Below are 15,202 nucleotides of genomic sequence, written 5' to 3' on the forward strand. Positions count from 1 at the left end.
AATCACTCGTACGCACAATTTAAGAACAAATCTGTGCGTACGAACAGTTCTTGCATGAGGCCCAATAAGTAAAATAGGTTAAAAAAAATCTCATGCAGTTTGACCAGGGTTTTCAATGTCAACACAATTTTAGCTCCTAGAAATTTGATTGGCTGACAAAACTGAAACTTAAAAACTGAAAAGGTAGAAAACTTTCCTTGCATGTTGTACATTTCACAAAGCACATATGATGTTTTATTTGATACTTTTGTATCAAAGGTTTTGAAAAAACTAAGCTTTTTTTTCAAAAATTAAAACTACACATTTTCAGTCGATTACAGTTTTGCACTGGGAAATCCTTTTTGTTGCAGTGAATAAAACATTTTAAATCACCTCGATTTCATTTTCAGTATTAATGTTTTCAGTCCATTCACATCTTCATCTGCTTTGTACACCACTTTTGTTCCATTTTATGGCCCATTTTAGACTACTTAAACCAACTTATGTATTTTTTTCCAACTCTGAAAATGTCTACTGTATGTTGAAGATAAAATCAAAGAAATCTACTGGTAGCCTCATTTGGACATATACAAACTGTAACACTAACAATTAGATCACTTATAAAACCTGTAATTTATTCACAACAAAATGTTCATAGGTCAGCATAAGTTGTTAAATTGTCATAGTGTGACAGGGCCTTAGGTTTTGCACCAGGGAATTTTCACAACGCTGGCTACTGTACACAGCAGCCAGAGTGCACCTGGGAATGTTTGTGTTTACTCATGTAAACATTAATGACTTTGACTATTAGCAGCTACGCACTAATTCTATGTTAACATAACCTCCTAAAATTTATCCCGAGTTTCTAAGAGGTTTGTTATTAAAACACAGACTTAGTTTTTTTTACTTTTTTATTTTTTTACTCAGGACATCCTTCTCTCTTACTTTCATAGAAAAACACTGCACCACTTAGAGCTGTGTCATGGCTGCCTTCCTGTCTCAGCTGCCAAACACCATCACCATAAAACAATGACTTGTGATTAATGGCCATCACATCTCACCACTCAGTGATAACATAGCTATTAATTGATGCTCAGTGTTTGACCATGGAAAACTCACACGCATCTACAGGCGAGCGCACATCCACTCTCATCCCACTAAACATGTCAACGTGAACAGTATTTACAAAGGGAATGAAGCGAGTTTGGGGCAGCCATGATTCAGACGAATGGCCCCAGGGCCTGACAGGATGTTGGGAGTGCGTGTCATTTTTCCCCGACTCCCTTGGTGATGAGGGAACACATAAAGAAATCCTTTTACACATCACTCACACACATATATAGCGCATACACACATCCGTGTTGCGCACACATCAAAAATGGTTGGCAGAAGTAGAGAGTAGATGAGCTCAGAGGAAGTATCTGTCTTTCTTTTTTCTCTCTCTCTCTCTCTTTCTCTCTCTTTCTCTCCCTTGTTTTGAACATAAGCTGCAGCATGCTGATTCAGACAACATCAAACACTTACTGGGGCCCTACATCTTGCCATTTCATTCAGCACCGAGAGCAGAACAAGAACTTGTCTGTCATTGCTCTTAATTCGTTGTCTCCCTGGGGCAAAATGAGCCCTGACAGACATAAATGCCAGAAATGAATTTTGTAAGATCTCAGTCAAGGGTGATGGTGATGGGAGAGAGGGTGGAAAAAAGCGTGATGGATAAGGCAGTATAGGATGGAAAGGGGAGGAAAGGCTCTGGATGGGCGAGGAGCTGGAGGATCGCATGTCCCTGCGTTTGTCACTGATGGCAGTATTTTATTCCAGACTGACCACCTGTTCTGAGCCTTGAGGTGCACCGTCCATAAAGTTACAACAGATGGACACAATAAAATCAGCCATGACCAGCAGCTACACACTTAGGCATGTGTGTGTTGGTCCAATACACCAGATACTCATATAAATATGAATAAATGTCAGCATTCACACACGCTCGAGCCCTCCACCATGTCYCAGACAGTAAAATGTGATACTCAATATCCCTGATGTCACCGTGTCTTCTCCCCTAACCCCTCTCAGTGTTGTAAGCCTATCAGCTATTTAGCCATTTAGGAATGTGGCTGTCARCTAATAAGAAGTGGCACTCTCACATGCGCTTTCCATGACTTGACTGATCTCAGTATTTGTTTCTGTACCTGCAGCATTACATGTATGTGATCATATTCATTGGATTTCTAAATTTCAATTAATTATTAACTTTGCTTTTATCTTAAACATYCAAGGCTGTGCTACATAAACATTTTAGCAGAAAATCAGTGATTAGAAAATACAAGAGCTTCAGCTTTGTCAAAATTTTTGCTGTTCACAATAACTAATAAAAAGTCAACAATAAACATTATTTTCAGCATTATATAGAAACCAAGTTTCTTGCATTGTTCTGTTTAATTTTCGAGTTGAAAGCAAATGACAGATTGTTTTCAAACTTTAGAGATACTCCTMCAAAATCAAGCAGATGTGGCCTTTGTAAGGTTGTTTCTTAGCCTTCCTAAAATGTAAATATCTTACACACATGAAAAAAACGTTTTATTATTTTTCTCATTTATAGAGTGGCAGCTATAACTACTCACTGTTTCTATTAAAATGTGAAAAAAAAAGAGAATTAAATACCAGCTTCCTTTCAAATGTCATCGCATCCAAATAAACAAATAAATAATAAAAATTAAAAATTAAAAAACTAAAAAAAACTAAAAAATAATAATAAAAAACTTGAAGGAGCCCAAAATTCTAAATTAACTGAAACTTTCATTCTGGTCTTTGGATCATACAGAAAGTTACAGGATTTTGTAGAATTTGAAAAATCCTTCAACCAAAACCTAAAAGGCTCTCGGCTGCAATAAAAAACATTTATAAGCAGATCTTTTTCTTAAATGGAGCTTTACAAAGGTTTCTTTATGGATGCGTAGGTGAAATCCAGGTGGGGTTTGGATGGGTCCAGACCACCCCATGGAAAAACTGAGATTAATGTAAAAACCAAAAAGGCTATCCACTTTTTATAAAGGCAAAACTATTTATGCCTTTTAAACATGCCCCCACACCCACAATCAGCTCCACAGTGGTTCAGTCCATTGTRCATTTACACAGAGATGTGCGAGAGGTTGCCTGAGGGGATATCATGAATAAATAGCTTATAGTGAGCACTCACCTGTAACAGCTCCTTGTTAGTGCAGTGGGGAGTAACTCCACCTGTCATAATGAAATTTGATTCCCTGATGTGGGGGGAGTTATTAATRTTAATAATACTTCTCCCAAAAATCTGCTCTCATTAAATATAGTATTCCTGTTTATTGCTCCTCTCAATAATGAAAGGATTTTTTCCCCTTTTGCAAGCATGGAGACTTGTCAGTTTTGTTCTCTCCCTCTCTGTTTTTTTCTTTTTAAAGCAAACTCTAAAAAATAGGAGAGATAGAAAAAATGTTTGGGTGTTTGGATCGATTGTACTCACCTGGATATATGTCAGATTTTACCAAGGCATGCCCAAACTCCACACAGCTTTTTTTTAAACAATGAAAAAAATTTGGATTTATGCATTCCAAGAACATTACTCATAATCCCTTTATATTATCTTTTATTTTTTRAGATTTGAACATGTTGGACAAGATTCAAGTCCTCATAGAGACGAGTTTGTTTGCTGCTTGTTTTGTTCTATTTTTCTGACCCAACACTATAATCTGATGCTATAATGATGCATTACAAAGAGTGCTATTCTTTTTTTCTTGTCAGCTAGTCAGACATAAAAGAAAGTTTTGCATTTCAAAAATAAAATATTAGAAATTTGCGGGTTAGGTGAGAGATGTAATTTTACAGACAGGAGGATTACAAAATRGAAACACTCGGGACAGCTATCAGTTTATTCCTCTTCTCCATTCATCATATAAGTCCTTTGCCATCAGTCATAAGATAAATTTCTATCCAAAAGGCCAAGTCTGTTTCTTACTGCTAGAACTATTAAAAAAAAGAGTGACGAAGTGCAACAGGTTCTCTCTCGCTTCTTTCCCTCTGTCTCCATCTGTCTGTCATTGTGCTCTTTCTTTCAACTCACCCTCTTTTCATGCTCGGAGCAAGACCAATCTTCTGCAATTAGACAACTGTGCAAACTATACTGAGAAGTGTTTGCGATGTGTGTTTGTGGCTTATGTGTTGAAAGGCCCTCAAAAGGCTTTTTGCATGTGTGTGCGCCAGTCTGGGTTCAGTCGGAGTTCATCTCCTCTTGGCTAAACATATTTTCCCTCTGGACCAAGAGCAACAGATGATCCTTCATTTTCACAGCATGCACATGTACCCCCCACCACTATCGCGCATTTGACGTCAAGAAAAAAAAATTACAAGTTTCGGGGAGTTATAAAACCAACTTGCCTTTTTTTTTTTTAGGTTCCACTAGATCTCCTGTTCCTAGGTTACAGTGATTTGATTTATCAGACAGCAGAACATTGCCTGAGGYCATTAAAGTGAAAATATATCAGATGTATAAAATTCAACAAGGGGGAGGTAAAATACTGTAAATACATCTGATTTAGGGTCATGAGCTGGATTGGAAAGTACAAGAAACTCAAGAAGTAAGAAAAATAGAGAGGAAAGGGCAGCAGTGAGAAATAGCCTGGAAAATAGAAGACGAAGGCAAACAGACTGATGTGACACTTTAATCTGAGAAAGCTAGGCTTTGACTATTTCATGCAAACAGCTGTTGGCAGTGTTTAACCACTCTAGATCTGACAGCTTTTGTAAAAGTCTCTAGATAACAYGAAGCAGGGTTGTTTCAGGCATCTGGAGTTACAGAAACAGTCAACAGTTCTTACAGCCATTTTGGTTAGTGACACCTTCAAGCGGTGGTATTTACGGTGATGCTGTGCCAGGGCAGCACATTGTGACGTTCCCCTTCTCCACCTCTATTGAATCTCACTTATTCAACTGGTTAGATGAGTTGAATTGCTTTCTCTCTGCCTCTGCCTGCCACTGAACTCTTGCTCTTTTCCTCCTTTTTCTTTCTCTTTCACTCAAGTTATCTGTCTCTCCCCGTCCTGCTTGCTCTCTGTCTGCAGCCACCGATGTGCAGCTCGGAGAAGTGGCTGATGGGACTGCATGGTGTACAGTGGTGTGTGAGCGCAGGGCCTGGGCGTGCATGTGCAGTTGTGTGCGTGCTTGCGTCTGTGAGTAAGTGTGTGTGCCCCAGTGTGTGCACTGAAATGTCACTGGGCTGTGTAATTGAAATGGAAATGAGCCAATCAGCAGCTGCAGTGGTGTGCCACCTTTCGCTGCATTCACTCCACTGTTCCAACTCTGCCAAACTCGCTCCTTCTGTTTGACACGGTGCAGTGTGAGGGGGTGTTTTGGCAAAACTTGGCCCCTCAATTATAACCCATGGGCCTGAGGAGGTGGTGTGAAAATGCAATCAGGCAGTAATAAAGATTATGTCCCTACATCGGACTGACACATGCGCCCACGCTCTGTGTCCAGCTGATTTCCCAAGCTTTGTGTTGTGACCCACAGCTTATTGGGCCAGTTGTGGCATAACAAAGACATGTAATTATCACCATTTGACAATTAGCCTCCCATCCAAGCTTGCTCCCTAATTACCTATTTAACTGCTCGAAGGTATCTGCTGTCAATCTCCGCTGCTGCAGCTTCTTACAAGAATGCAAAAAAAAAAATTGTTGCCAGAAGTGTTGTAAAGCACAGGGGGTGGGATTGTGGTTGGGTAGAGGGCGAGTGTGAGTGTGTGTGGCATTAATAGGGAGGAGCGAGTAACTAAGCACCAACTCCAGATGGACTTCGGACGATTAGACGATCAGCTGTTTCTAATTTAAAACACCATTTTTTATTATGTACTTAAAACTCTAAAATTTTATAAAGAAAACTCAACGGAGCTGTATTTGAGAACAGAAATTCCAAATCATTGTTTGGATGGATGATCTCATCGTGTGATCAATTGTTAGTTTGTGTAATCCCACGCTCAAAAAAAAAAAAAAAAAGCATTTCCATGTGTTTGCAGCTGCCAGAAAGAGAGTGCATATCTACTGGTAAAACCACAACTTTAAAGATACCCATTGTTACGATCAGGGCCACTGTCACATTCAAACACAAAGGTGGGTTGAAATGATCCCCAATGCAGCTGCAAAGGGACAAATGGAGCTGGAGGCAAAAAATAAAAACAAAAAAATTAAAACTTTTTTTTTTACCAGACTTCATTTATGTTTGTGCCCTAATGTTGGTTCGTCTTTGATTTATAAGGACTTTTTTATTTATTTATTTATTTCAAAACAGACCAGCCTTTTAGCAAAATATGTCTTAAACCGATGGACATATTTATCTGATTACCTCTGGATTCAACCTGTTTCAATACAGATGCCACAGCCAACTGACCATAAGGCCCCGTCACACTATAACGCTCTATACAACTCATGCAAACATTTTTTTATGTCTAAAGTACTAATAGAAGTTTTATACTTTGTCAATGTGCTAGCGTTACAGTTTGTGCACCTATGGTCATGTTCACACCTGCACTATTGGTCCGATTTAATCAAACTCTAGTTCGTTTGCCTGGAAAGTCCGGTTCGTTTGTGGAGGTGTGAATGCGTAATCGAACTCTGATTCAGACCAAAAAAGCGAACTCTGGTCCGCCTGAAAACCTACTGTAGGTCTCAGTTCGATTGAAACAAACTCTGGTGTGGTTCGATTGCATGTGTGAACGCTGTGCGGACCAGAGACAGCTCCAAAAGCAGGAAGTGGACTATACCACATGACATTCTGAGTAATAACAGTATTAAATTTACTTATACGGTGTAAATACCTCGCTGGACGACTGTATAAGGTGGACATCATAACTGTGGAGCTAGGCGCGCTCCTACTGGATTAACACGGAGCTTCCTCAGCCACCTTGTGTGCAAAACAACATTCTCCGTGGTTCCGCCTCATCTTCCTCTCATGCTGAGCTCGTTGTTGAAGACTATTTGTTTAGCACCTTTGCCAAAAACAAAAAAATAAACCCTACAACCATTAAAATGTAACGTTACTATTGTTTGTTTACATTTTGTGAAGAAGGAAGCTGCGCTCCATGTCTTCTTCTGAGGTTTTCAAGTTGATTCCTTTAGTGGTTCTTTGTGCAGCGCCCCCACTGGTGAGGGTGGGAACAGTTTGTTTACAGGGTTTAGTTTGGTTGAGAAAGTGCAGTGTGAGTTCTAACTGCACCAACAGAAAATGTAAACAAAGCTTGCAGTTTTGGTCCCCAATCAAACAGAGTCTACCGGACTATCAGGTGTGAATACGACCTAAAAGAGGCTTCCAGTTGTTGATTTTTTAAATTTCCATCTTCAACATAGATGTCTTTAAAATGTTCATGAGTCGGCATAAGTTGTATAAAACATTAAAGCGTATTACAGATTTTAATCTAGGTTGAGAGTCATTACCATGACATTCTCTAAGTGCCAACAGATCTTTGTTAAAACTTTGTTATGCCTTTTTCTTTTCTTTATTCAGGGCTCATCCTATGAATCCCATCTTAAACGTTATTTATTTACTTAAAGTTCATTTCTAGACCAAACTGTTAAATTTAAAGCCTTAAACAGTTTATTATTTACAAAACCAATGAAACAGCCATCGCCACACACCACATTACTGCCTTGCACATTACAGAGGATGTGCTGCAGCTTTCATTTACATACTTTGGTTCAGTTGATCCTCCTGTATCTTTGCATACTCGCTTTTCTGTTGACCTCAGTCTTGCCGTGCTGTCTTTTCGTGGATTTCAGGAAAAGCCTGGATTTACGTTTCGCTGGTGCATAATGTCTCAGTGCTTGTATATGAAACACGGTGGCTCATGTGTGTTTAGAAAACACATGCCCGCATTGTGGGGAAGAACACTTTCCTGTCTGTGCTGAAAAACGCGACGTGTTTATACAACTGCAGCCGCCTATTAAATCTGACATATCTACAAACAAGACATTGGTTGCATCTAAAACTCCCACATTAGTTTCATGATAACAGGGCTTTAGGTGGGCAATAAGTACAAAAAGTAGTAAATTTTCTCTAAATTGACTTGGTTACGCACATCATGTACATGCCATTTTAGTATAATCTGTTTAAATGATAAATGCATGGCTAAATCACTCCTGCAGAGATTTTCACTGGGAATCTGGCAATAAAATCTGCAGTTTTCAATTTTATCATGTCTTTTTGTCCCTTTTAGAACCAGGTTCCCTTTCTCCCACTGTCTGTTTCTCACCCTGACTCTGTTTTTCACCCTGTACCATTAGCAGCCCCCCGTCTGTCTCACTGCTGCTCCTTTACCAATGTGCCAGGGAGCTCAGTCAGCTGATAACACCAAACTAATATCTGAGTGTGCATGCTCATCAGGTGTGTGCTCAATGTGTTTTAGCTGCATAAATGTGTGTGTGAGTGTGTGTGTTTGTGAGACATGTTACAAATGCCTGTCCTGTCTCTTTTTATGAGCTCACTCACCCAAACATCCTCTGGCTCATTTGCAGTCAGGGCCACAAGCCACTATTCTGCCTGCTGAGCCACGGAGAGAAGGGCAGCTTAAACATCACACACACACACACACACACACACACACACACACACACACACACACACACACACACACACTGTATTTCTCATTCTGTCTCTTGCGCTTACACACACACAGAAGCTGGGACGAGCAGATGAGAGGATGTGACCATCAAATCAGTGACATTTCAAANCACGCACATGAAGGAGGTGCAGCAGAGCTCAGAGTGTTACCAAGAAGTCTCCACGATAATCCACTTCTCCTCTATCCTGTCCCATTAACCTCTCACACACACACACACACACACACACACACACACACACACACGCTGTATTTCTCATTCTGTCTCTTGCGCTTACACACACACAGAAGCTGGGACGAGCAGATGAGAGGATGTGACCATCAAATCAGTGACATTTCAAAGCAGTAAGAGAGATGCACGACTCTTCCTGGACCTCCTCAGACATGTTTTAAATGAAATGTTACAGATGAGCTCCCCCGTGCCTTGGCTGTAAACATCCTTACACTGGTATTTACCCCAGATGGGTAAACACAGGAGGACTACTTTTCATGCTAGCTCATGCTCGCCCATACACACAGATGCACATCAATACACAGAGCAGAGCTCCACAGTCTCACATGATCACCATAATGAAAAATGGCTCGGGTCAATTTGTCGCTTTATTATTACATTTAAACATTCCATTATAACAAACATGTAGCTGAAGTGACAAATGAAGGCACCGAGACCATATTTTTTTTCTCAAACTGCCATTCGATCTCAAGAAAAAGAGGTCTGGTTTACATTTTTGATTCTCTGCACCTCCACTTTGCCAGGCTCTCAGTGAGCTGCTGCTTGTATCCGCTACGTTTTCATGCCGTCTGCGAGACTTAAAACACGTTTTCAGCGCCAACAAAAATGAAACTCATTGTTTTCTGCAATGAAAATTTTGGACCACTAAGTCCTCCATTTATTACTGTTTGGGGCTTTTTGTTATTGAGTCTGTGTTTTACCCTCTTATATCATAAATCTCTTGGAATTGGAATAGAAGATTCTTTTCCTTTAATGCTTCATCCAGTAACTGCATCTTCACAATCGCATGTGATGACTGCAGCGTACCGCAGATGTTCCAAGTTTCTCATTTTAGATCTTCATAAATTCCAAATCGTTCACTGCTTGTTCAAAGTTTGTGTTTGCTAATCCATCACATCAACACACAGAATCAGTCACTGTTCGAACCTTGTTTACGAGGCTAATCTTGGTCTGCTTCCTCCATATAGAATGACTGAAATACATTTGGAAGTTATTGTCTTTATATGCAAGATTTACAATTGATATTTGTTCCCAGAGCATCAATAAAGTTTTAAAAAATGAAATTAAAGTGTGCTTCATCTTTGCACTAAATTTGGTTTCAGAACATCTTAAAGGGCCAATATTATGTGTTTCTCAGGCATATATTTAAATACTATACCATAATAAAGTGTCTATGTCACCTTTGGCTGTTATTAAAATGCTGTTTTTTATGTTTAAATAGAAAATAAACTTATCTTCTCATCACTTCATCTTCTAAACACCTTGAAATTGGCCTCTGTCTCTTTAAGAACCTCCTTCCGCTTCTGTCTCACCCATTTCGGTGTGTGGGGGGCTGCGCTCGCGAGGGGGGCTGCTGCCATGATGCAGTTTACTTAGCATCTGAAAATACATTTCCTCAAAGGTATTTTTAATCTGAAAAGAGCTTCACTGAGTGAGAAGTAGAGGAGCTCAGTCAGCAGACAGTTTAAGTTTCACTTTCACCCGAGAGCCTGCAGGAGTCATGGGCGGGATGTGTGGGGAAGGGGTGGGGGGATGGGATGGAGGGGAGGAAGTTCGGCTTAAAGACACGACCCAGGGGCATTTCTGGTCCCCACCTGTCGTTTTGCTCCTCAGCATGACTGCCTAAAAATGCTGCAGGATTTCTCAAACATGCATGAATGAGTCAGAGCAAGGCTTTGGGCATGTTTTTTTTATGAGAGTATTACATTATAACAAAATATAAAACTCAAAAAAGTTGATTTTACATGATGTTGCACCTTTAAGATCAAATAAGCTGATCTTGTTGAATGATGTTAAAGCCATTTGTAATTTAAAAAAGCAGGTATTTCAGGAACTGCAAGTTCTTGCTTGTTTAATTTCGGCATTTTGTGGCAATTGACGATGACATTTATCTTTTGTTGTCTGTGTATATTTATAATTTTGCTTTTGTCTGAGTTTGTGTGCTCCTAAAAAGATATTTTTGATCTCAATGATTTTCTTTCCTCTTAATCAAGTCAGTGTAGTTTGGACAAATTGGAGGCTGAATATAATTAGGAAGGAAAGTCACATTCAGTGCACATACAGCAAAAACATTTTTGCAAACCTAATTCTTTAGTGATGTAATTTGGCCTTCATGCTAAAACGTCAAACCTGTTGAGTTGTTTTGAACTGAGAAGAAGAAATTGGTGGAAGAGAAGAACCAGACAAAAAGGGTGAAAATGACTTTTTTTGTAGTGAGAATAGATTTACAGCAGCATTTCARAATGTTTGAAACATTTAATAAAAATCAATGAAAATGCATTTCCTTTACTCACCCTTCAAAGCTACCCCTTTTCTGAGCATTTTCACAAATAATGAGTGGTAAAGACGTGCAACAGAAAAAAAAATAGTTTGAATGCTGCTAAGAATGTCAGTTCTACAACCCTGGAGTCTTTAGGTTAGCTTTATTTCTTTTCCTGTCACATGTTCTGCCCCGTAGCTGTTCAGCTCTCAAGGTGCCCTTCTTGCAGACAGCAATGACAGATTTCTAATAAAAGTCTGCTTGAAAACTCTGGCAAGGTTGTCTTCCTGCACCATTAATGACCAGGTCTCATTTCTAAAGCCACTGCTGGATGAAATGAGCAGCAACGACCAGCTGTTTTTATAGATCTGGAAACTTTATKGTTGACATTATCACGGTTTCATGGCTGTGTTTAATTGGAGTCATGCTGATCAAGTTAACAGGTGTAAAACAAACACGTTTTTTCCCCATAGTTTCTAYATGTGAGGTTCAGCTCGTACTATTTTAAACAAAACCACAAACTGCTTTTTAATTTTGGAGAACTATCATGGATGAGAGGWAGAGATATGTTGGGCAACAGAAAAGAAACTAGATGTGAGGGTGCGTGTGTGCCGGTGGCAACAGTATGTGGCCTTTTGATAAAACTCCCTGTACGGATTGCAGCCCTTTGACCCGCTGCGGCCTGTTCTAGATCATTGCAGCTGTAAAGATGCTTCACTGCATCGCCCTCTGAGACAGCCAGGTCCCGTATTTTTCCTATTGTGACATTTACTGTCCTGCTATCCTGCAATCCTTCTGGTCATTTCTACTTTAAACTCACTTTTGTGTGTGTGTGTGTGTGTGTGTTTTTGTGTGTGTGCAGAGAACTTTTAGAATATTTTTTTCTGTCACCCGAGAGACCAAAACAATTGTTTTTGGATTTTTTTTTTTTTTTGGCTCACAAATATTTTTTCTCAGATTTAAACTCTACAGTTTGCTTCCCTTTCAAAGATATGTGTCAGAATGTGAGTAAATAGCTGCGGGGGAAGAGTAAAATTAATTCATTTAAATGTTTTGATGTGAGAAGATAWGTGTGTTGGTGCTTGTGATTTTTCATAAAACACTTAAAAGTTCATGAAAAAAACAATACTTGTGCAGACTCCAAAGTCTAGATGAGCTTTTATATGTATTAAATTAAGGCAGAAACAAATGGATAAAAATTATCACTTTTTTTTTGAAAAACGTAAAACATTAACCTTCTCGTGTCTTTGTTTCATCCAGGTTCCATCGTGGGGACTACCATATTGACGTGTGCATAAATGACTACCTGGATGTCTACTGCCCTCATTATGAAGACTCTGTGCCTGAAGAGCGGACAGAGCGCTACGTCCTCTACATGGTCAACTACGATGGCTACAGCACGTGTGACCACACCGCCAAGGGCTTTAAGCGCTGGGAGTGCAACAGACCCCACTCCCCAAATGGACCGCTGAAGTTTTCCGAGAAGTTTCAGCTCTTCACGCCGTTCTCCTTGGGCTTTGAATTCAGACCAGGCAGAGAGTACTACTACATCTGTGAGTTTACTATGTTCTATCATACAAAGSATATTTACAGGTTAATTAAAAATGACATTTTTTAATAAGGCTAAAGGCAATCGTAAACCAAAATAAACCCCCAGTATGTTACAGATCAATGTAAAACAAACTATTGCATTACGATGAAGATGTTTTTTTCYTCTTCAGGTAAAAAAACAAAACAAAAAACAGTTATTCAGGAATCAATGGCCCAAATTTATTCCACACAAATCTTTTGTGTTCATCATGGCTTGACTTTGAAAAAATGCCTTCTCCTCATCCTATTGTCAATTCAATTTTATCACTGTTACCAAATTACTAAAGAATGTGAAACAAAATACTCTAACCTGACCTACAAAATTGGATTTCCCTTTCCTAACCTGATGTTTTTACCAGTCCATCAGAGCAAAAGACTCACTATTCCTCAACCACGTTTTCTCTGTCTCAATYCAGAGCTTGTGAAATGGCATAGCAGTGATCTTAGGAGATGCTGTCACACTCTACTTTTAACACTGTTCATGTTGCTCTCTAAAACCTTTTCCCTAAAATGGCACTGGAGTTCAAATTGAGACACTTTAAAAGTTGGAGCTTATTTTCTCTGCTGCACAGCGTTACGATTCCAAAGATGAGTTTTATGCAACATTTTGTTCAACTTGTGGTAGATGTTACGTCGTCCGCTCTTTGACAGTGAAACCGAGCCAAACTGAGTTCAACTGGAGTTAAACCCTTTGGGAAATTAGGCTTCATCAAAGCTAGGTAATAGAGTGAAATGGAGTTGAGGTTCTTCCACCACTACCTACACCCAAATGAGAGTCAGAGGAGTCGCTGTCAGGCGGTGTGCTTGCTGCTATTTGTTCAAAGTACATTTGCCACAAGGATACTTTGATCATTCCAAAAGAAGTATTATACATGTTTTTTTATACTTCAGCTGTTGAAGAAAAGCTTTAAAGATTTTCCCCCTCTCAGCTAAGATTTGTACCTTTCTGTCTGTGTGGTTTGACCTGTGGTGTTAATGCAGCTCAGGGTAGTTGTCAAATCCTCGTGTCTCCGTGTGTTCTTCCACTCTGAGACACCTTTGAAAGAGTTGGGGCCAAAGCTGAGCCAAGCTCCGCGCTCTGCTTTATAAATTGGCACCTTTTTTTATGAAGCAGTTAACCTGACAGCCAGCCAAGAGTTCTGCGCTTTATTTATTTCATGTTTTGCTCTCTGACCATGCAATGTTGTAATTCACAGTTAGGGACTTGAGGTAGAGTAGGTGAAACAAAAGGAGACACTCTACAAGTCGTAGCTGTTGCCTCAGTGATGAATAGTTGTTGTCTTTCCCAATTTTGTCCACAAAAAAAATAATAATAAGGCTTTTCACCATCCTGGTGTTAGTTCCATTTGTCTGTTAAAAAGTAACCAGATTTACTTTTCACTTTATTGCCAATTTGCTTTGACAGWCAAACCAAATGAGATGAGGGGAAAAAAATGAAAATCTCGTAACTTAGAGATGGGGGTTAGAGTAGGGTTATAAAATTCATCCTCTCCCCCCAAGTCTAATATGTTTTTTTTGCTCCCATTTTTGTTGAGAGATGCTTGTCCTAAGGGCTGGATTAAATTACACTGCGACCGACAAGGCTTCCATGGAACACATCCATTTCGCTGTAGCACGCCATATTGGTTTAGTGGCCTGCGGCTTCATTGGCTATTGAATGATTCTAGTGTATAGCCTTGCTGGCTACTGTAGCGGATATTAAAGTCATCTACCATGAAGTCATCTAACATGTGATATTCCGCTGCCGTTGTGTCCAGCCTGACTCTCCTTAAGAAACAGGGGAGCTAGCTGCTGATGGATTGGACAATCACTTTAACAGATCAAATGTAAAGCTGCAGGAAGAATGAGAAGAGAAAATTACATTATTAGACCAGTCAATTCTTCTGCAGCTTTGGATAGGAATCCTACCACCATCGCCGCCATCATCATCATCATGAATAAAAGTCTTTCTCCATTATTTTTAACTTTTTTTATAATCTTGCATAGATGCTATTTGCCTTAAGACTAAATAAAGCAGTGATAAATACAATTTTAACCAACAACAATTAAGTAAACAGAAACAGCTACAAATTTAATTATAACTTTTTTTCCTTTTTTTAACCCCAAAATGAGTACAAGCTAATTAGTGTGYTATATTAATCTATTTAATCTCTTCAAATAATTAATTTTGGCTTAATGCACGATYATGACCAAAAATCTGTTAAATCAATCACAAGATAAAAGTGTGAAAAAATACACTAAAAACAACTGGATTATTTTGGGCACCAATCGTTAAAATTGCAGAACAGAATGCAGCTTTCTRAAGCCTCTGCTGTGATTTTGTTGGCTGTGTTTCAGTAGTTTTTGTCGTTCAGAAATGTGGATGCTTATATAGCATTTTCTAACATTTAACCTTCTTGTTATTTTAAAAAAATAATTTGTCTTCAATTTTGTGGTGAAATTCARTCTAATTATTGCTGCCAATTGCAAATTAACAGTTTTTAAACTAATTAAACTTTACATATTTCAG

General features: G+C 39.1%; 1 protein-coding gene across 1 annotated transcript in view; it reads left to right on the forward strand.

The window, feature by feature from the left end:
- efna5b (ephrin-A5b) overlaps nt 1-15,202 on the forward strand; it is a 98,253-nt gene that overhangs the window by 64,181 nt on the left and 18,870 nt on the right. The window contains exon 2 of the mRNA XM_014002661.1: nt 12,364-12,656. Within this exon, the coding sequence (XP_013858115.1) occupies nt 12,364-12,656 (293 nt within the window). The remainder of the gene's footprint in view (nt 1-12,363; nt 12,657-15,202) is intronic.

Source organism: Austrofundulus limnaeus, unplaced genomic scaffold (genome assembly GCF_001266775.1).
Source record: "Austrofundulus limnaeus strain Quisiro unplaced genomic scaffold, Austrofundulus_limnaeus-1.0 Scaffold14, whole genome shotgun sequence".
NCBI lineage: Eukaryota > Metazoa > Chordata > Actinopteri > Cyprinodontiformes > Rivulidae > Austrofundulus > Austrofundulus limnaeus.